The sequence below is a fragment of the Hermetia illucens genome, chromosome 1, assembly GCF_905115235.1.
Source record: "Hermetia illucens chromosome 1, iHerIll2.2.curated.20191125, whole genome shotgun sequence".
Taxonomy (NCBI): Eukaryota; Metazoa; Arthropoda; class Insecta; order Diptera; family Stratiomyidae; genus Hermetia; species Hermetia illucens.
Window position 1 is genome coordinate 163,171,459 of NC_051849.1, and position 23,454 is coordinate 163,194,912.

At 40.7% G+C, this 23,454-nt stretch overlaps 1 protein-coding gene across 1 annotated transcript in view; it reads left to right on the forward strand.

The window, feature by feature from the left end:
- LOC119661660 (CD109 antigen) overlaps nt 1-23,454 on the forward strand; it is a 62,536-nt gene that overhangs the window by 23,237 nt on the left and 15,845 nt on the right. Inside the window, exons 3-13 of the mRNA XM_038071093.1 lie at nt 10,106-10,333; nt 10,393-10,643; nt 10,747-11,077; nt 11,136-11,318; nt 11,380-11,474; nt 11,532-11,643; nt 16,177-16,447; nt 16,520-16,663; nt 19,199-19,436; nt 19,507-19,682; nt 19,747-19,881. Of these exons, the coding sequence (XP_037927021.1) occupies nt 10,106-10,333; nt 10,393-10,643; nt 10,747-11,077; nt 11,136-11,318; nt 11,380-11,474; nt 11,532-11,643; nt 16,177-16,447; nt 16,520-16,663; nt 19,199-19,436; nt 19,507-19,682; nt 19,747-19,881 (2,164 nt within the window). The remainder of the gene's footprint in view (nt 1-10,105; nt 10,334-10,392; nt 10,644-10,746; nt 11,078-11,135; nt 11,319-11,379; nt 11,475-11,531; nt 11,644-16,176; nt 16,448-16,519; nt 16,664-19,198; nt 19,437-19,506; nt 19,683-19,746; nt 19,882-23,454) is intronic.

Genomic DNA, 23,454 nt, shown 5'->3' on the forward strand with positions numbered 1-23,454 from the left:
ACATGTCGCTGTCTAAATTTCAAATCTTGAAGGTCCATCGAAGTGCTTCGTCGACACGTGCTTGTAGGCCTCTGTGCTAGCCACTCTCGGAAATATGAGGAGGTTCCTCCTTCTGCAAAGTAAACGAAGTGGGAGATTCGAGCGAGTCTGCCAAGACTAACACACGAGCTAAAACTGAAAACTTAAAATAGAAAAAAAATAACGACTCGACCGCGTACGTGTTTAAAAAAGAGGAGGGAAGAAGGGAGTCTTCAAGTCAAAGAGAGATTTACAAACTGGGAAGCTATTTTTATTATTATCTGAAAATATCCACTTTCGCGTTATACTGCATGTGTATGGGGACCCCCTTAAATTCGATGTAGAATGATGTGACTCACTGTATACCTGAGCGTTCGCAGTTCCCACCTTTCCTCCAAATTTTTGTGGATCGCTATAACCGTCTCCCATAAAAATGAGTGTGACAGACAGATAGACGGGAAACCGATTTCGATAAGGTTTGTGTAAAACAAAAAAGGGCTCACCTAATAGCTGTAAACGGTAAAAGCGCTGGGGGGAAGTGACTTCTTCATATATGGGACTTTAATATTTCACTTGAATGTCAATTATTCTCATTAATTATGACGTCAGCATCTTATTTGCATGGCATAGGATGCAGTAAGTTCGCACAAAATTGATAAGTTTCAATTGCTATAACTTTAACACTAATAGCTGGGTTTCCATGAAACTGGCATGCGTATGCACGATACTGTCCTCTATGTCGGTGCAAAATTAAGTTCTCTTAGGATGAACAACTTGCAAAAGGTGGGTTGGGTTGGGTACTATTAGTAAGTTGAAATTAATGTCTATGTTTTTTTTTACAGTTGAAATATAAGTTGAGAAAAGAACTAGGTGTTTTTCCTTATACTGTAAATATTTTTGTTTTTCCCCCGCATACAATTATTTTGGAGACCACGTGCCCCTTCCTCAGTGCTAACACCTAATTAATTAACCTATCTTAAAATACCCCTATTTATATCGTAACTTTTTAGCTGTACTAGTTACGTTATGATTAATTTCCTGATCGCTCCCATATTTTCCGCTACTTTTTGTTATTACCTGCTGTATACCTTTTTTACCAGGGTCGTTGCACAGTTTCCTTCATCTTGATTTAAGGTTACTTGCCTCCCTTCTTTGATGATATATATGCTTTCAGCTGCATCTAAAAAGTGGGGTTTCCGCACCGGCTTTATAACATCCACATTGTTCATTGACGCTACCTCACTTCTGCCCCGGGAGCAGCGTGACCGAAGTGGTTACAAGTTGGTATTTGCTCCCTCCCTCCCCCAGTAAGTGGATGGCGGACTTAGGAGTCCCTCGATTCTTAAACAAAATTTTAATGCTTATTTCTTAGAAAGCGCTTCCAATTCTCACTCGTGGTTCCAATTCCGCTTCTCACTTCTGGTTAGTGAAAGTGACAACTGTATATGCAATTGAATTGCATTATTTCGAAAGCCATAAGATAACCGTATTGTTAATGATCATAATTTCAAGACAAGTTGAAAATCGGAAGCTCCGCAATTCAGGTATAAAAGGTTTTCTTGATCTTTTATGTAAGAATATTTGGGTTCCATTTATACCCAGTTCGTTGTTTATATACGTTGAATATGCTCGATATTCAATTTGATGTGGTACTGATAGTTTATCTCTTAGGGAGTAGTAATCTAACGCTATAGAGGCAACTTTGACTTACTACAACTTAGGAGTAGGATTTTCACCAAATATTCCAGTATGGTACCTCATAATAAAACTTATATCACTGCATTACGGATCTATGATGAACTTAAAGGGGGTCCGCAGTAAATTTTCAAAATATTGTAGGGAAAAATAATTCTAAAACTTCAATTGCTAGGAAAAACTTTTATTACTAAAGAAAATCCAATTCTAAGATTATTCTATACGGCCATGTGGCTTAGTGATCTAGGGTCCCCTTCCGATCCTTTCAATCATCTTCTTTTTGCCTATTTGATATTCAGGAAACGAAAAGACATAACTTGAGTTGTTTGGATATTACCGGGATTGGTACAATTCGGACATCGTGGAATGTCTTGCGCCTCAAATGACTAAAGAGAACAAAATCCAAGATTTCAGATACTGAATACAAGTAATCGACATACGACCGTCTCCAGTAGATACACGTTGCACATCATATATGTCATTAGGTTTTACTTTTATAATTTTGTATGGACTCAGGAACTTAGTCTTTAATTTCCTACCCGATATCATCTGAATGCGTCTAATAGCGACAAGATCTCCTTCTGCAAATGTTGATGGTATTTATCGCCATAAATTGCATGATTTCTTGTTCTCTTACTGAATTTTGGGAATTTGAAAATCCAAAATTCAAAGTTTTAATTCAAGTATCTAAGTGACTGTGTAATTAAGTTTCCAGTTGGCAGCAGTTTGCCTAGCGTTATCAAATTGTAAAATGGACAGAAAATTAAATACCCAATAGTACCTAGTTATATACCGACCGACCTTTAATCAATTCTTCTTGATGAATGATAACAACGAATTCAATAGTTAGATTAAAATAATTTTTATGCCATTAAGAACCACCCTCCCGAATCAATTCACTTATTAACTTCTATGAATTTATGTCCTTGGGTATTAATCTGTGTAATCTACATATTAGTGTAACTTCTTTAAATAGTTCTTCATATTACCAATTTGACGATCTGATCGGGTTCGCCACCAATTAGTTTCCATTCCTCAACTTCCCACAGAATGAAACTCTTTTCCAAAATCAGTCGTTAAAAATGCCACTCCTCAATGATCTTCCTCCACTGTTTTCAGTCTCTTCGTATGCCAAAGGTGATTCTTCCTTACCCTTAGAATAATTTGCTACTCGTACTCTATGGTAGACTTCACTTCACCCGAAATATCAAAGCGATACTCCTTCCTCCAAGCAAACAAATGGACTCCTTTTGTCCAACTAATCAGCTATCCCTCCAATCAGCCGGTCTCACCACCGCTGATTCCGTCGACTCTGGCCTTGAACTTCCCAATTCAGCGGAGGCACAGCAAAAGCGACGACTACAACAACACCCACCCTGCCCTCTCCAGAAACAAATGATGGCTAGAGCATGTACCCAATAACATGATTATCCCTTCCCTATGTTGGAACATTGCAATAACAAGGTTCCACGCTTAGATACAAGCAAAAGAGGTGAACGTACGCTTTCCCCACTCAATACTGGCTTGCACTATTCGGAAAATAAAATGAAATTTGGAATTGTGCAAATGTAAATAAGTTCCTGAGTTTAAGGGAAATCGACCAGTTGGAAGGTCTTTTGTAAAATAAATAAAATTAATCATTTTAAAAGTTAAATGTTTGAGGTAAGTGAATATAGGGCTGAGAATCGGTAAATTGTGAGGAATATATTGGAAAAACATAGGGGTGTTTGCACTGGAGAAAACGAAGGAGCATTGCATATCATTAAATGAATTCCCTCACGAACACGGTAATGAAAATGTTGTCTATGTCGCAAAACTACATGCAAATAGAAATAGCATTTTAGGAAGGTCCTTGTACATCCCACTTAATTATTAATGGGATTATAAACATGTGTATAGCCTAGCAATAAAGTCTTACGCCATAACATATCGCAGTATTGTTTCTCAAAATTTCACTTCATATTTCATCTATAAATCTTGTGACAGCAATCGTGCTGGCCTTCTGGTCTCCAATTACTTTTTTAAATAATTTGTAGTTACCGGTCTAAATTTGTTAATGTTTCCTATATTCCGAAAAGCTTGATACATATATTAGAAAAATGACGGTAATATGACCATCACTTTAATTACCTTTTATTTTTCAATCAATCTCTATTTCTTCCAATGACGTAAGAAATCGCTTTGAAATTTGTGCAAAACACCGAGAAATTGTTTTTTTTGCGAATATGGTATATAGCCCACAAGATGAAAACTGAAGATAAGTTGCATTTACACTTCTATCTGAACTCACCTGGCCAGACTTTAATTGATTTCTACTTAAACTTCCCGTTGAATTACTACTGGTCTCATCAATGGAACGGGAAAGATAGATTGCACTTGCTAATTTTCTTTCTGTGTATTTCCGCATTGAGGAACAGTTACTGTAGTGTTCGATCTATGCTTGATGATGAAAAATATTTGCTTCCGATTGCATTTTTGTTTCCTAGATATTAGATTAATGAAATTAGAAATATTACGGAATGAGCATCCAACCTCGGAAAGAAATGTGATACTTTCTGAGGTGAAGTGTGCCATATGTTTTTAGTTGCGTGGTCTTTAGTCAAAATTCTTCAGATCCCATAATGATTAGTTAATTTTCCAACACATTGAGCATTGAATGGAAGGGTTTTTGGATGCTGAATTAGGCTCGGTTGTCGGCAAACAACGGCGCGGAAATTTTGTCGTCCTAGCTACAACGTAATCTGTTATGATTTTCAAACCTAGATAGGAAAAATTATCAACAGTTGTGTCATTTGATGTGTAGTTTCTTTCGTTGTTCGTGCTTAACATACTTTGTATTTCTCCCCGTCAATGTTGTCGAGAGAGGTTTTTCCTGTGTTTAAGTAAGTTATTGACAAATTCCATCTCACCTTCCACAAGAAAAGCAGGTGTGATTAGTGTCGTCTACAACCCCATTGCAAAACACACAATCAGGAGATCGTGCCTTCTCAATATTATGCAGGTCACACTGAAAGGTTCCATGCTCGCTTCAACCACGCACGCCACGCTTTCGATTCAATCCGGACCTAAGTTGCCAATGAGAATGCAGTCCATCCACCTCTTGCTTCTTTTTGTCAAGAGAGTTGTCACTCATTTCACGTTCCCATTCTTCACAACCAGCCACCTTCCTTGATCCTTCTACCTTCCCTTTATATATGTTTTTTATGCTCCTTAGCAAGGAGGGAATCACTCAGATACCACCCGCAGCTCCCTGTCTCTGTGCTTTCGCAAGGTGCTCACGACCACTTTGGTTGTTTCCGGTGGAAGGTTGACAGTCATCCATTCGCTTATCCGTCGCGTCAATACGCAAATTCTGCTTTGAGCTTTTTCCACACCACATCCTGCAACAAGTGCGGAAACGTGATCTGCGTAGCTGACCAGGCGCGACTCTTCTGGCAATAGGAAGTGTTCTAGAGATCCCCCCCACCCCCCAACGTGACCTCCATTCTCTGCTGATCCTCTAGCGTCTCGTAGAGCATGGAATGGTTTCTCAAGTAATCCCTCAATATCCGCAAAAGAGAGCTCGGTACGCGCTTATATAGTATGCCTAGAATGTCTTTCCATCTTACGCAACTGAAGGCATTTCTGAGATCAAGCGTTACGATGAGCACCACCCGTCGAGCTCAACGGCTGTGTGCTTCCACACGATGTACCACATCCACAACTTGCATGACAGCATCCACTGTGGAGCTTCATCCTCTAAAACCAAACTGCCGTGGGGACAGCCTCCGGCAACACGTATCGCTCCAGCGGGTCTATTTCTGGTGAGATTTTGGGACACTTTTCCGGTCGTGTCAAACATACAAAATAGTCGGTATGCAGACGCCAGCTCAACTCGGCACCTTCCAACGAGAAGGAAAAGTGTTCTCTTTCAGGTAAGCGTTGAATGCCGTCACCAGCCCCCTGCCAGCAGCGAGCTCCTGTGTATTTCGCGTATCTTGTACTCTGTTATTATGGTATTTGCCTCCTCTCGGTAATTTAACTGTTGTGTAAAGCGGCGAAGTAGGTAATATCTGCCGTCAACAAATACATAGAAGGTTTGCCTCTTCTCAATACCGCCTTGGGCATGGAATGCTTCAAGAACCTCCACAAATCTCCCATTGTTTACCCTCGCGGCATTCCACGTAGAGAAATAGCACCAGGGTGGCGCACACCTAGAGTTTGCGTCAACTAATTCGAACGCGATATATGGGTGGTCCCTTGCTAAGAAGTCTTTCAGAACCCGTCACCCATCTGCTAGTTATTAGAGTTACAGTTACACCCATCCAAGTTATTAGGAATGCTCCCCTTGTAGCCTGCCCGCCGCAACATTGAAGTAGATAAGGTGTGTAAAATTACGAGTCCTGTTATCACCGCTATTTGCAGAATTCGTTTTCCTCTGGAGTAGTGGTGGAGCCGACGACCAGGATTAGCCCTTTCGTGCCAAAACGACCACCACTAAACCTGCATCGAAAGTCCGGCATTCTCTCATTCGATGTTAGAACATTAACATTATCCGTAAACACCGAATCCAGACAAAGCTATTTCTTCCGACTTAGGCAAGGAACCGAAGTCCAACACCCACCGTACCTAATATGTCACGGTGCCATAAAGCTGGGTCCATGTTTCGTTACTGTTCACTGATAAGCACTAGATCAGCTTTTATCTCCGCAGCGAACTGTGCCAGCAACTAATAAGTGTTTGCACTTCGGTGGATATTAATCTGTAAGCGATCTGGTAAAGATCCCTCACGACTTCTGAGTGGTAGTTGGGTGAACTTGAAGGGGATAGTGACTTTTGCATTTACACCAGCATCACATATTATTTTTTCCAGGGCCAGATTAAAAAGTATGCATGATAGGAAATACTTGTGTCTTAGAATGTTGTTGATGGTGAATGGCATTGAGGGTGTTCCCCCTGCTTTTTACTGGCCTCGCATATCGGTCAGGGTCAGCCTAGTCAGTCTTATGAATTTCGTCGGGCTACCAAATTCTCTCATGGCCGTGTACAGTTTTACCCTGGCTATGCTATTATAGGCGGCTTAAAGTCGCTGAACAGATGGTGCAACTGATCATCCATATTCCAACAGTTTTTCCATCGCTTGCACAGAGAGAAAAACTGATCTGTTGTTAATTCTCCTGGGTGAAGCCCCTTTGATATGGACCGATGATGTTCTGGTCGTAAGGGGCTATCCGGCCTACAAGATAGCAGAGAATATTTTATAGGTGATACTCAGCAAGGTGATACCTCTATTATTGCTGAACTGCGGGATATTCCCCTTTTTATGTATATAGTAATAACCGTTGGCGCAACAATTCAATTGGATCATGGCCTTGAAGTGTGTTAGAGTACTTCATTCAAGACCGTAACGGTACACAGTACACTGTAGGGGGCAATGTGGTCAGCATTGTGCTCGTCCAAGATTATAACCCTGATTTGATTCAGGTACTCATTCACAGCTGAGTCGACTGGTATTCGACGTCAAATCACAATACAAATCCCACTGTCACCAGTGAAATGGTCTAATTCTCCTCTATACAATTGAACACAAATTAAGCCCCTTTTCTTGAAATTCGCTCTCTTTGAACTGCGACCTTCCCTACGACAGCCTTGTACTCTAACCACTCAGCTATTCGGGCACCCCTTTTTAAGGTTTTGTGTCGTCCAAGATTATAACCCTGATTTGATTCAGGTACTCATTCACAGCTGAGTCGACTGGTATTCGACGTCAAATCACAATACAAATCCCACTGTCACCAGTGAAATGGTCTAATTCTCCTCTATACAATTGAACACAAATTAAGCCCCTTTTCTTGAAATTCGCTCTCTTTGAACTGCGACCTTCCCTACGACAGCCTTGTACTCTAACCACTCAGCTATTCGGGCACCCCTTTTTAAGGTTTTGTGTGAAACGGCATGAATCTGACCTCTGGAAAGTAAAGAGCTGGGATCCAACCCTCTTTCTTCTTCTTTAATCGGATTATGAGGAAAGGTAGAACACCAACTGACACGCAAGAATGTTCTAATTACCATTCGATCCGGTTGCGTTTGATCGTGTGCCATACGAAATCATCTGGTATGCTCTACGACAACACTTAGTAATAGAATAACTCGTGCGCTGGGTTCAGCAACTCTACCACTATCCGAAAAGTAAAGTTCGAAGTGCAGCAGATCTTTCAAAACTGTTTCGTGTCTCTGTCGGTATTCATCAAAGAAGCGCCCTCTCACCACTCCTCTTTGTTCTGCTTACGGGCATGGTCACACGGGGCATTCAACGTTCACTGCCCTATATACTGCTTTATGCAGATGATATTTTCCCGACGTCTCATAGCAAAAATGATCTCGAGCAACTTGTCCAAAAGTAGAATGATCGATCGCAGATTGAATCTGAATAAAACTGAATTTTTGACAACCGATCCCCATGAAACAGGCACAATCATTATCAATGATGGTGACCTGCCCAACACTGAGCATATCTCGGGTCAATGCTATCAGCCAATGGAGAACTCCGTTATGAAATTATTTTTCAAGCATTAGTACAACCTGGCTGAAGTATAACTCCACATCTGACATTCTTTGCGATCGACGTATTAACGAATGTCTCAAATCTATAATTTACCGAAGTGTCGTTCACCCGATCGCCCTCTATGGTTCCGAGTGTTGGCCGACTATAAAAGACAATGAATGGCGTCTTGCGGGAATGGACGGAAGATGTTGCGTTGGACTACTGGGGTGACGCGCCTTGATCATATTCGAAATAAGGATAGCCCCGATCGATATTGGATTATGGAGAAATCGTGAGAGAGGCGTTTTCGATGGTATGGATACGTAAACTCAAAGATGATAATAAGCGACTAAAAGGCAGGCCAAAACAACGGCTTGATGCACTGGTTGGGGATTTGGAAGCCTCGTAACTGCATCCAGATTAGGCCTTTGATAAAACAAAATGGCGCAATCGATCACAACGAGCCCCCCGCGAAAAGAAGAAGAAAACCTCGCTAGTAGTAGACTTGATCTCATAATGTTAATTTGGAATGGAATGCGGCGCAGAGAGAGTTTCCTAATTTAAAATCTCCTCCGCTGCCAAGGCTAGTGGAAGAAGGAGAACTTAGAGGCTCTCTGAAGACATCGAAATATAAAATATAAATTCATCCAGGTTTTGAAAATCCGTGAAAAGGAACTCGAGAAAAGTCGTTCATCAGCATCCATTCACCATTAGAACAAATATTATTGAGCTACATCAATTTGCGTAATAGAGTATGCTTCTAGTTATTAAAAACGTGGCCTTATCCATCTAGAAGTTGTAGAATAAGTAGCAAGGTGAAAAGAAAGAGTGAAAACTGTTTTGCTGACCGTATCAATCAATCAACCCGTTGAGGAGTGCAGTACCCACGTACTCGAGGAGGGCGATTAGACCCGAGTCTGCAAGGGATTCAGTTCTTACCACGAAGCCTCACTGGAGATTATTTGGAAAAGCCTGTGAAGGCATATGCTCCAGGAGAATTTCTTGAGGATATGCTCTCGAGTCGTTTATTTGCAGGTGGCCTCGTTGTGGGGTTTTCATTTTAGTTTTGGTTGTGCCCATATCGTGGTCAGAGCTCCTTGGGGACTCAAGGGTGGAGTTGTACAACTCGGGCACCCTACCCCTCAATTGAGGTGGAGATGTTAGCTAGGTTTCGCATTCACTGGTATAAATGCTGGGCATACACTCAGTTTAAACTAGTACCGCTGTGCTGGTCATGGCGAGGCTCTCATTGTGGTCTCCAAATTAATGCGTAATTAATGCAGTGGGATGATGCCTACACTGCAAGCACTCACATTAAACCGCCAGGACCTTCATGACTCTTTCCATTCAAACTTTAAAATTACCAAAGGGACCATTCATTTTTCTATTCAGCTTTTGTCCGGATAGCTGAATGGATAGAGCACAAGGCTGTCGTACGGAAGAGTGCGCTTCAAATCTCACTGGTGGCAGTGGAATTTGTATCGTGATTTGACGTCGGATACCAATCGACTATGAATGAGTACCTGAGTCAAATTAGGGTAATAATCTCGGTCGAGCACAATGCTGGCCACATTGCCTCCTATAGGGTACTGTAATCCTGTAGTGTACCATTACGGTCTTGAATGAAGTGCTCTAACACACTTCAAGGCACCAACGATTATTATTATTATTCAGCTTGAAGTACTATTTCAAAGAATTCGCCAAAGTTGACCAACGCAAAATGCCTAATAAATTAAAGGAATTTATTATTTAGATTATCGTCAGTAATAATCATGCTTTCAATCAAATCACCCATTTCTTCATCACCATTAAAAAGTAGCATTAGTGGTTTCACTAATTAAATTAAAAATTATTTCTATATTGTTTCAGATTCCCGCCCTAAAAAGGGACAGATACAACCTTACAGCTGAAGGCATAAGTGGTGTAGAATTTACCAATGAAACAATACTCAATTTCGAGGATAAAGAAATATCAGTATTAGTTCAAACTGACAAATCTATTTATAAGCCAGGCGACAAGGTGAACTACCGAATTTTGGTACTCGATTCAAATCTTCGGCCAGCAAAAATTTCAGAGGCCCCTGATGTCGTTATAAGGGTAGGAATTGCTAATTATCGAAGTGTATGTTTTCAAAGTAACTGATGTTTTCTATTAAGGATGGCATGGGCAATCGAATTCGCATGGAGAAAAGCGTGCGGTTAATTTCAGGAGTATATTCTGGAGAATTACAACTGTCGAACTTCCCGGTGCTAGGAGAATGGTCAATTGAAATCAATATAATGAATAACACTTACGACAAAATGTTTGAAGTTGCAGAGTATGTTTTGCCGAAGTTTGATGTCAGCATCGAAACACCACGTCATGCTATCTATAAAGATGGGAAGATCTCAGCCGTTATTAGAGCCAAGTAAGTCTGAATTCAAACTTCTCATATTGGATAAAAAAATTGGTCAAAATTGAAATAGAGATATTAATGACTCCCTATTTTTTCACTATTTCTATAATTTTAGATACCACTTTGGTAAAGCAATCAAGGGAGAAGCAACTATCTCTATCTATCCTAAATTCTATGGAGCCATCCAGCCTTTCCTGTACGACTTGATAACAAGAAAAGTTGTTCCAATCAATGGAAAAGCGAGTGTAGAGTTCGACATTAAAGAAGAACTGAAATTCAAGGAGGACTACCAACGTGATATTATGATAGAAGCAATTGTTGAAGAGGCTGCAAATGGAAGGAAGCAGAATACAACAACAATAGTTACTATTCATAAAGATAAATACATCATTGAAACCGTGAAGATCCCCAGAACGTATATACCGAATGTGCCATTCGAAGTTATAGTAAGAAAACTAATCCCATAATTATCTTAAGATCAAATCTAAATTATCTGTATTTTAGGCTAAAGTTGTCCAACATGATGGCACTCCAGTCCTCGACTCCACAAATCCCATTATGTCTTATGTGTCGAAAGGTTTAAGTGGAGATAACATGAATAAAACTGAACATAAGCTGGATAATTCTGGTATGATGAAAATGATGGTCACATTGCCGGATGATGACACTGACTCGTACTCAATAAACGTATGAAGCTTTCAGAGAAATCGACGCTAATTTCTTTTATTAAAAACGCGATTATTTATAGGTGGAATATTTGAATGTACTCTCCAGTCTTGGCCTTGTTACAAAGAAGACAAATTTGAATGGTAAATTTTTGCAGATTGAAGTTCTAACATCCAAGTAAGACTTTAGTTTCAAATGACTCAAACAAATTTCTTATAACAACTTTTATTCCAGGCCAACACTTAACAATGAAATTGAAGTCGCAGTACGGTCTAATAACTCAATAAAATACTTCATCTATCAAGTTCTAGGACGTGGAGACATATTGGTTTCCAATGTCGTAGATGTAAGTACTATCCTTTAAAAAAAGTCCATGTATTTACCCTTTACCCATCCAATTCGCGTAAGTAGTCTCAGAACTTTTAAAAATCGCTTGCGTTGGTTTAACAGCAAAAAGGAAAAGACCAAATTAAAGTGGTTAGACCGTGCGTAAAGATCCAAACAACTTCAAAACCGTACGAAAAAAGACCTCTCAAGCCCGGTTGTGAAAGCAGAAGGATAGCTTCAGTTTGATTGTCTGAAGGTCACTGTAGCTTTTCAGAAGTAGGTGAAGATAGTGCAAGAACTTCTTAGTTTTGTAGAATATGCGCTTTCATTACACCTGGCAGTTAGGTTTAAATGCACTACCAAAAATGCGAAGAAGGAGAAATTTTAGGTCTAGTACGGATAATCGGCAGGACTCTCTAACTTGGGAACTGGGTGAGGCACCCATAATGGACAGCACAACGTCGAAACCGTTAATTGTGGGGCGGCTCGCCGTTTAGGCGCCACAATGGCCAGGAGCATTGCTCCACCTGCTACAGCTACTTCGTCACAACTTGTGGCGAAAACTTCAGCAGGCACGCGAAGGCAGCGGATGAAGTAGACTGAGTAAATGAACCTCTTCATCATCCGCTCCTACTACGAAATAACGGCAGGACAGGCAGAATACCGCCCGTTTTGCACCAGAGAGCGTCGAGCGTCTCCCGCAATTCGCGCACGAGAAAGTGCAGCAAGTCGCAGATCGGAACTGCTTTATAACTCGCAGCGACACAATCCCGGCCATCATCAGTAGGCACGTTCAAGTTGGGGTCATTGTGAAAACTGGTGACCAACAGTCAGTGGGGGCAGAGGTGGTGACATCAAAAACACCACGCCGCACAGTAGGCAACTTCATCGTCCGCCTGTAGTTTCCGTTGAGGTTTGGGACGAATTGTAAAAAGTGTGAATAGAATTCCCGGGAATGGATCCTCTTCATAGAGCAGGTATTCCCAGGCTCTATGCATCTCCATCAACTCCAAAAATGTTATCTCAAATCAATGATGAGATTGCATCTCGACTGTGTGCCGAGATGTCGTTGATGGAACTACAATCGCTTGTATATTGCCAGAAGATTCATTTTCTTGTTATTGTTTTGAGTCATCGAAGAGAACCACCATAGAAAATTCGTCTGGATCGTCGGCGGGACTCATTACGCCAGGACATTGCTACGCTGACTGAAATCATCACTGGTAGGGTCATCAAACGGATGGAAAATAAAGTGCAGGGAGTTTACCACAACTATGCCATTCCCAATGAGACACCCGTAGTTAAAATTCTGAACACGCGGTAACGACAATCACGAATATTGGGGTGGAAATTGGATTTTACGCGCCCAGCATTGTGAACGTGATGAGTGGATTACAGCCGCAGGCACCCACTATGCTACTATACTGGGCATGCATTTTGCGGATGTTACAGAAGAGGTGGTTCGACAAGCTATAGACAGCTCAAAAAGGAGGAGATCTGGAAGGGTCCTGGTAAAGAGCGGAAGCAGAATTTCTGGTATAAAAATTTTACCAGTATACATAATCAGCTGAGACGTGTCGTAAACCAGGTCATGAATCGTCCTGAGAAATTTCCAGGAGAGGTGCAAAGCTCCGCAGATAGAATACCAATTACTTGCTTACCAACCTTCTACAAGTTCATAACGTCCTCTATAGGTGGAAGGGTCAATGGGCAAGTGGACACCAACAGAATTCTGTCTGAGAAGCAGAAGGACTGGCGAGTTAAGTCAAGAGGTTGTAAAGAGCAACTTATTATCGACGAGTTGTGAGACAATCAACTTGAGGCCAAAGAAATCTCTTTACTTGCCATATCGATTACAAGCAAATCTTCCGACAGCGTCTAACATACCTGAGTAATCGAAGTCCTATGTCTGCACCACAATGATCCTAAACTAATAAAGCTTTTGGCGACAGTCATAAAAGAGTGGCATACCATTTTATCAATACATTCACCTGAGGTTACCAACACCATCCATATACGGACAGACATCTTCCAAGGGGATTCATTGAGTCCATTTTGTGTTCTGCACGGCACTGAACAGGTTGTTCATGCTACTGAATGATGCTAGAAGACATGGTTTTGCACTAAAGTATGGCCTACGTACTACGCGCGAGCTTGATGTACTTATGTATATGTCATTAAATTTTGTGCTAGTACTAACGGCCACCTTTGACGTCTGTTGCGAATAGTAGACATGTTTACCCATGATATTCGCATGAAGTTTGGATTTGATAAGTGTCGAGTCAAAGCCGTCCGCAAAGGTCATCACGAACCGCACGCCGAACATAGTATTATATTTATGGCATCCACATCCAAGCTATGGCCGAGACCGATTTCTGAAAGTACCTAGGAATTCTGCAAGGAATCCATGCCCGAGTTGGTGATTTAGAGGATGGTCTGTTGTCCGAATTCCTACAACATATGAAACTGGTACTGAAATCGCATCTCGCGGGCAACAATAAAATAAGCACATTGAATATATTCGCTATCCCTTCACTGGATAATGCGTTCGAAATATTGCCGTGGACGAGGACTGATATGCAAAATGTTCAGCGGGAGATACGGACGACTATGTCCAAATTCGGAATGCATCATCTAAACTATGCCGTGGAGCGGGAGAACCTACCTTCTGACATTGTCAGTAGGTCCGCGGTTAACGTGGCGGCACAACATCACCGCCAAGTCAATTTGTTACGCCCCTATTTTTATAGCAAAAAGCAGGTGAGTCTCTTACATGGACTGATAAGATGAGCCGCTCCGCGTATATGATTGATGTTGCTATCACCCATAGTAGTGACATTGAGCTATTGGTTGGGGAAATCAAAGAAACGTCTTGAGAAGGTGGTTGTTGTTTCTAAATATTGTCAGTTACAGGCATTCTACCCAAATCGTTCACGGCTTCCCTAGATGTCCTGGGACTCTTACACAATCTGCTTCAAACCATGCAGAGGTACATAATTCTGCAAACGTGTTCGATTTTGCGTGCAGTTCTTGACGGATTCTTTCCTGAGCCAGAGTCCTTTTACATTTTCAGTAGGTAGGATCGTCCGAGCCTAAATGCTTGGCACTTAGTGCCCGGTTACTCGGAACTACTAATACTATTACTATTAATAAGAAAAAAACATAAGTAGTGTAATTACAAAAGGTTCTTGGGGGGTCATAATAGAATTGAAGATATAAGTTGAATTTTCAATCCCTTCCCCGAAGAGGTTGATTATATTATGAAGGGAAAGAGAGGGGAAAACTTGTGGTGGTCTTTCCCAATTAGAAAGTTATGGATTCTTTTGATATCATCATGATGAATTAGGAATTTTCAACCTCATACCAATTTGGCGGAAGGGAAGGAAGGAGTAACATTCCCCCTCTCTAACTCCATTCAGAAATTGTGAAAGTCATCCTCCTTAAATAATTCTGACCTCTCAAAGTGGGGCTAGCTTTGTTTCGAAACGGGGGGTTTTAATTTTGAATTGAAAACAAACGGGAAATCGTTTTTCTCCAACCCCGGAAAAAATGCGGAGATCGTGTCCCTTGCAAAGTTGTTTATGGCAAAATATGAGGAGCACCTTGATGTGCATGAAAAAGAGGAAGGTTCTTCCTCTCTAACTTTGCTGGAAATACATCTCTCCTAAGCCTATTGATAAGCCAATTACAACTGCAATCTGCAAGGGTGGTTGGAGAGGCAGTCCTTCTCCTTTCACCCTCTCTGCGCACATGCGAGGGTGGGGTCCGGAACAGACGAAGGATGCGGCCCCTCTCTCTTATTCATCCTTTCTCCTCTGGGAGGAGAGTTTGGTGAATCAAAATTTATTATGATGATATGAAAATACCCGCTTCCCCTACTATATTTCTTTACTCATTCGGAGGATAAGGCTCAAAATTACCCCCACCATTTTGACAAAAATTAGCACTGTCAAATAACATATTTTTTTTTTAATTTGAGCTGACTGCCGCATTTTTTCCCTTGCACATTCTCTCCATATCTTCCCCATCCTGGGGTGGGCTGAACATTTAAACTTGACCATGATAATATAAAAAAAGTCACTTTGCCTTAGCTTTTTAGTTTGGATGATAGTCACGAGTTTCCATCACAGTTTTAGATGTGATACCTCACCTTCCCGCCTTTATAGAATTTAATCCTATCTCATGATTATGATAAATGGCGTCAGCAAGCAAAACCCACAAGAATAACTGATTTTACCTACGACTTTCGCTCTTCGATTACTGGATAGAGAAGACATCAGGTTCCATTTGTACTCGTATTGCTTCTTCGATCATAAGGCCGACTCCATAACTGGCGGCTATCAACTCGCAGGTCGTTTTCCGATCACCCAAATAATCTTTGCTCATTTAAATAGATGACATTAAATCACCAAACAGTTCCAAACGAAACCTTTGAAATTAGCTTTCAGTTTCAATCGTTTCGATATACTTTCTGTTCAAGATACAAATGTCTCTATAACATTTTTAATTCGCAATTATTTTCCTATATACTCAAAAATCATCATACGTTTAGGTTCCAGATACAGATCGTATAGTGTTCAAATTCTTAGCTACTTCTGCTATGGTTCCTCGAGCTAAACTGTTCGTGTATTACGTCGACAATGGTGATTTCGTCTTCGACGAGGAAACTATTATGTTGGGCGAGGATTTGGGAAATTTCGTTCGAATCGATGCGCCATCCAAAACGACTCCGGATCAAGATGTTGATATAACAATAACTACGAAGCCCAACTCATATGTTGGTCTTATGGCCATTGATCAGAATTCATTATCATTGAAAACTGGTAAGAGATGACTTTACATAGTAGACACATATTATATGTAGATTGTGACATTATATTTTTGACATTTTCAAGGCAATGATATCACACATGCAACCCTTGCCGAAGAACTTACAAGTTACGACTCTATTACTCCTGGTTCTGATAACCTCGTAAGATATCCCGGCCAGGAATCTGGGGTCATAACACTAACGAATGCCGATTTTATCATCGAAAGACGTAAGTATGATTGAAAGAAGTAAACAAATGAATTTTCACCTTAAAACATTTAGGCCTAATTAAATTATGAACCACGAATCATAAATTTAGAAAAATTCAGATTTGTAAACAGAAGTAAATTTGTTAAACCGTTTACCTTGAAGAAGTGAAATTTGCAGAGAATTCGGTTTTTGTTAGGGAGCAATCCTTAAAAAAATTAATTATGTAACTTTGAGAAAACATATTCATTTCGATACATTTAGTGTTTCCTAATCACTCCTTAGTGGAGTACGCCGACTATTTGATAGTATATATAAGCATATGAAATAATTAAGACTTGATTTTGCTTTTCGTTAGTGTTATTTTTTAACCTTGTAAATACCGATACTTCGAGCGCCACTTATTCCCTTCATAAGTGCTACAAGTATTTGCAAAATTTATAAATAACACCAGGAAAAGCGAGTCTTGATTATATCAAATAATCTAACCGCTAGAAACACCGGAAGGTTAACCTTAGATTTATAGGTTGATTCATTGCGAGGTACTTTTATTAGTAAGGATTTAATGGCGGATTGCGCATTCGTTATATCAACTGGCGTGGCATTATTGTTCAATGTTGTATGGCATTTTACCATGGAATGCTTCTGTGAGGAAAGGGGGCCAACATTAGCAGTACAATCAGGAAGTTTGGAACCGATTTTTCATTACTGGATAATACGCGACCAAATAGACTACATCCAGCACAGAGTCAAGAAAGTAAAGTGAGATAGCGAGGAGTTTACGCGGAGATGATGAACGATCAATTCACCGCCATTCTCACCACCTGACGTAAGGATCTTGATTTGAGAGCATACAAAATTCAAGTAGTGCAAGAACTGAAGTCAATTGACCTTCAGAATCATCCCAGTTGCAGTCGTTGGGCGCTTGATAAGCTACCAGAGAATGCACTGTTTTCTAAAAAAAATTTCTCCAATGATGCCCATTTCTACATTATATAAATAAACATAATTCCCGTATTTGGTATGATGAAAAATCTGAACGGGTTCAAGAACTCCCATTACATCCAGTGAAAAGAACTGTTTGTTGTGGCCATCGGCCGATGGAATAATGGGTCCATATTTTTTCTAAACAAAGGCATTGAAGCACGTGATCTCCACGACATTTGATTCTAACAAGATGATGGCACGTGCCATACAGCCCGTGAAACCATGGCTCGAACGATTCGGTGAATAATTCATTTTACACTTTTTCCTTTGGGGCTGCGTAAAGTCCGAAGTTTACATGGATAAGCCGGCTACAGTTGAGGAATTATAGGCCAACATTACTCGAGCCATTGGCCAAACACCATACAATATGCTGAAATGTGTCATCGAAAATTAGAACTTCAGAATGCACCATTTAAATCGCGGTTACGGCCAACATTTGGAAGAAATTATCTTTAAACAAGTCGGGAAACCAGAAGCTGGACGCTCCAAGTATGAAAGAGAAATATCCCATTCTTTTATAAAAAGAACTGAGTGGACATTTGTCCCATTAGTACCTAGCACGTAATGTGTATGCACATATTATGTCAAAATATCCATTTTTGACACTCCTGGCATTCAAAGTCTAAGAATTTGCCTTAAAGCGAACTTTGACCAATTACAACTTTGGTAGAAATAGTGCGACTTCCACCAAACTTGGTAGAACCATGCTATATCATAGCCTACATTACTGTGAAATTTTATGATTGTAGTATGAACTTAAGAGGGGCTCTGTCCACAATTACTAAAAATTAAAGTAATATACTATTATTAGCTTTATTTGAATAGATATCGGCATGGAGGGAGCCTAGGCACCATTAAGTTGCAACTTCCTGATTTTGTTTCCATTCTTCTGAGTGATAATACAGATTACCAAATAAAATTTTGTTTACTGTTTTTTATGTTTGAAAAAAGGACCTTTAAATGAATTACCTTATATAAGCAGTCAAATGGAGATCGACTATTTCGGGAAGATTTTGATTTTCAATCAATTCTCTTACTCGTAGGACATTGCAAAAGAGCTTCCCTTTCCCAAAGTTGCATTTAAATTCAAAGAGGTATGAGAAAAATGGTAAATATCTAATTCTGGCAAGCATAAGACAAAGTGTAGTATGGCTCTCTGTTTCCATCTCTACGCGTTTAAGTACACCTCAAGTACCTTTCTGAGGTTAGTCGGAATTCATCAGACGTCTACCCTAAAAAAAAAATTTGGATTATTTCCCATTTTTAGTAAGAACGGATCGTCATTATATAGTACGCATTTCTCAACTTCTACCAGCAAAGCAGGACTTAGGATCCCTCATTACCCAAACAAAAAATTCAGCTATTGTTATTCTTACCGGCGCCAGCTAATTTATCTACCCGTGCTGCAAATAGGATATCAACTTTCCACCTTTTTATCATATTCTTTCTTACAATCATTTCAACGATAACAATTTCATTCTGCTAGCAGAGGAACAATTTATTTAATTATATTGTTTAACTTTTTTATAAAAAAATCGTAGTTCAAACTGAAAACAATTCGTTATTACAGCCATCTCTCAAGTTTCAACCACTCAAGAACCAGTGACCGAAAGCGCCGACAGTTCAAAGGAAACTACCATTAAAAAGACAGATATTGGTCCAGCACATAAATTTGAATTGAACACCAAACCACCTTTAGCTGGTCCATATGCTTTCAGTCGTATTCCAAAACCATTTTGGAATCGACCACGAGTTCATGTTATGAGCGATATCATGGATACATGGCTGTTTATGAACATTTCATCTGGGTAAGTTCAACTACCATCTGTATTGGATTTATACCAAATTTATTGTCCCCCTTAACCTATTTATAAACAGAAACGAAGGACGTACTACAATTCATCGGAAGGTTCCTGAAACGCAAACCTCTTGGGTGCTGAAAGGTTTCTCTTTAGATCCAGTCACTGGCCTGGGACTGTCAACCTCACCGCGGCATACTCAAGTTCTTCAACAATTCTTCATAAGAACAGATCTTCCGTATTCGATTAAAGCAGGTAATTTCATATAAATCAAAAAGTATTTAATGGTATTCTAAAATTCGTTACATATCACTTGTAGGCGAAGTCATATCGATACCAGTCGTAGTTTTCAATTATTTGGACAGGAGTTTGGATGCAGAGGTAACCCTGTATAACACAGCTCAAGAATTTGAATTTGTTGACGTGAACAACGAAATATCCGAAACAAATCCAAGTAAGTGCTGATCAAATATCTTCGAGAACGATCTGTTTGATCTTTATGAACCGTTGAACCGCTCCAATTTCTTAAAAAAAGATTAAATTAAAAAGAATTTCCCATTTTAAGATTTTGTGTCTGTCTGTCATACGCACTTTTCTCCAAACCGGCTAAACCGATCCGAACGAAGTTTGGTGGACAGGTGGGAACTATTAAATCCCACGCATACAGCGAGTGATATAAGGTGGTGGTGGAGTTTAAAGAGGGGCTCCCCTACATGCAAAGGGGGGGTTTAAAAATTGTTTTCATCGTGGGGTATCAAATGAAAGGTCGCGGTTATTACTTTCCGAAATTGATATTAGTTTTGACGTGAATTGTAAAGTGCGCCAGTAAGGAGTCAACATGTACATACTTAAAGTGCTCATTTTCGGAAACTACCCACCCCAACAATCCCAAAAAAAACACGAAGATGCGCTTAGATGAAATCTAGGTTTCGAAACATGTCCCATTCCGATATCTGCTCAAACAGACTTACAAATAGTACATAACCAACTTTTAGAAATTGACTGAAAAACCCCCCTTGAATTCATCCTAGGAGTACCAAATTCAGCAGCATAGAAAACAGTATTTTACGTGCACATGCCAAATTTCATGGAAATTGGGCCATTAAAGCCAAAGTTATAGCAGTTCAAACTTAACAATTAGCTATAATAGCTAGTTTTATGGAAACCCGGCTATTAGTATGAAAGTTATAGCAATTCAAAATTATCAATTTCGTGCAAATTTGCTGCTTCTAAACCCATGCAAATAAGATGCTGATGTCATAATTAACGAGTAAAATATCAAAATTCCATTAATGAAGAATCTACTTCTCCCCACCCCTTTTTAAGGTTTTGTGTAAACACAAAACCTTATTAAAATCGGTTTATTGTCTGTCTGTCTGTCCGCTTGTCTGTCTGTCTGTCCGTCACGCGCATTTTTCTCGGAGACGGTTATAGCGATTGACACCAAATTTGGTAGAAAGGTGGGAACTGTAAACGCTCACACATACAGTGAATTACATCCTTTTACAATGAATTTAAGGGGGGGGTCCCCATACATGCAAAAGGGGGGTGTAAATTTTGTTTTCATCAAATATAGTCATGTGGGGTATCAAATTAAATGTCTCGGTCAGTACTTTTCGAAACCGGTCTTAGTTTTGACTTTTGTTGAAAAGGTGGGGAGTGCGGGGGGTTGAAAGTGGTCATTTTTTTAACGAACCCATTCTCAGGAACTACCAAACCGAAAAATCTGGAAAAAATCAGGGGACTGCCACTATATGGTGCCTAGGCTCCAAAATACCCCACATATCGATACCTTTTCAAATAAACTTAATAATAGTATATTACTATAATTTTTCGTAATTGACAGGAAAGCCCTCCTTAAGTTCTCCCTAGAATCACAAAAAATGCAGCAATATAGGCTATAGTATAGAGCATGGTCCTGCCAAATTTGGTGAAAATCGCACTATTACTAACAAGGTTATACTAGGTCAAATCTGTCATCATCATCAACGGCGCAACAACTGGTATCCGGTCTAGGCCTGCCTTAATAAGGAACTCCAGACATCCCGGTTTTGCGCCGAGGTCCACCAATTCGATTTCCCTAAAAGCTGTCTGGCGTCCTGGCCCACGCCATCGCTCCATCTTAGGCAGGGTCTGCCTCGTCTTCTTTTCCTACCATAGATATTGCCCTTATAGACTTTCCGGGTGGGATCATCTTCATCCATACGGATTAAGTGACCCGCCCACCGTAACCTATTGAGCCGGATTTTATCCACAACCGGACGGTCATGGTATCGATCATAGATTTCGTCATTGTGTAGGCTACGGAATCGTCCATCCTCATGTAGGGGGCCGAAAATTCTGCGGAGGATTCTTCTCTCGAACGCGGCCAAGAGTTCGCAATTTTTCTTGCTAAGAACCCAAGTTTCCGAGGAATACATGAGGACTGGCATGATCATAGTCTTGTAAAGTAAGAGCTTTGACCCTATGGTGAGACATTTCGAGCGGAAAAGTCTTTGTAAGCTGAAATAGGCTCTGTTGGCTGACAACAACCGTGCGCGGATTTCATCATCGTAGTTGTTATCGGTTGTGATTTTCGACCCTAGATAGGAGAAATTGTCAACGGTCTCTAAGTTGTATTCTCCTATCCTTATTCTTCTTCGTGTTTGTGTTTGACCAGTGCGGTTTGATATTGTTGGTTGATTCGTCTTCGGTGCTGACATTGCCACCATATATTTTGTCTTGCCTTCATTGATGTGCAGCCCAAGATCTCGCGCCGCCTGCTCGATCTGGATGAAGGCAGTTTGTACGTCTCGGGTGGTTCTTCCCATGATGTCGATATCGTCAGCATAGGCCAGTAGTTGGGTGGACTTGAAAAGGATCGTACCTCTTGCATTTACCTCAGCATCACGGATCACTTTCTCGAGGGCCAGGTTAAAGAGGACGCATGATAGCGCATCCCCTTGTCGTAGACCGTTGTTGATGTCGAATGGTCTTGAGAGTGATCCTGCTGCTTTTATCTGGCCTCGCACATTGGTCAGGGTCAGCCTAGTCAGTCTTATTAATTTCGTCGGGATACCGAATCCTCTCATGGCCGTGTACAGTTTTACCCTGGCTATGCTATCATAGGCGGCTTTAAAGTTGGTGCAACTGTTGTCCATATTCCAACAGTTTTTCCATCGCCTGCCGCAGAGAGAAAATCTGATCTGTTGCTGGTTTGCCTGGAGTGAAGCCTCTTTCGTATGGGCCAATGATGTTCTGGGTGTATGGGGCTATCCGGCCTAGCAAGATAGTGGAGAATATCTTATAGATGGTACTCAGCAACGTGATACCTCTATAATTGCTGCACTGTGTGATATCTCCCTTTTTATGTATGAGACAGATTATGCCTCGTTGCCAATCGTCAGGCATTGATTCGCTGTCCCATACCTTGAGCACAAGTTGATGAACCACTTGGTGTAACTGATCGCCTCCATATTTAACCAATTCGGCTGTAATTCCATCGGCTCCTGGCGACTTATGATTTTTTAGCCGATGAATTGCACGGACTGTTTCTCCTAAACTTGGTGGTGGCAGTATTTGTCCGTCGTCTTCAGTTGGTGGGACCTCTAACTCGCCGATGTTCTGGTTGTTCAGTAGCTCATCAAAGTACTCAACCCATCGCTCTAATATGCCCATTCTGTCGGAAATCAGATTTCCCTCTTTGTCTCGGCAGGATGAGCATCGAGGTGTATAAGGCTTCATCCTGCTGACTTGTTGGTATAACTTCCGCGCCTGGTGCGGTTGCTCCCTGTACTTTTCGAGTTCACAGACTTGTTGGTTCTCCCAGGCTTCCTTTTTCCGTCTGTGAAGTTGCTTCTCCGCTCGACGGAGTTCGTGATGAGTCTCTGCGCGTGCTCGCGTTCTTTGAGAATGCAACATTACTCGGTATGCGGCATTCTTCCGTTCCGTTGCTAGCTTACATGCATCGTCAAACCAGCCATTCCGACTCCTTTTGCGGCTGAGGCCAGGTATATTTGTGGCCGTATCCATGATAACGTTCTTCAGG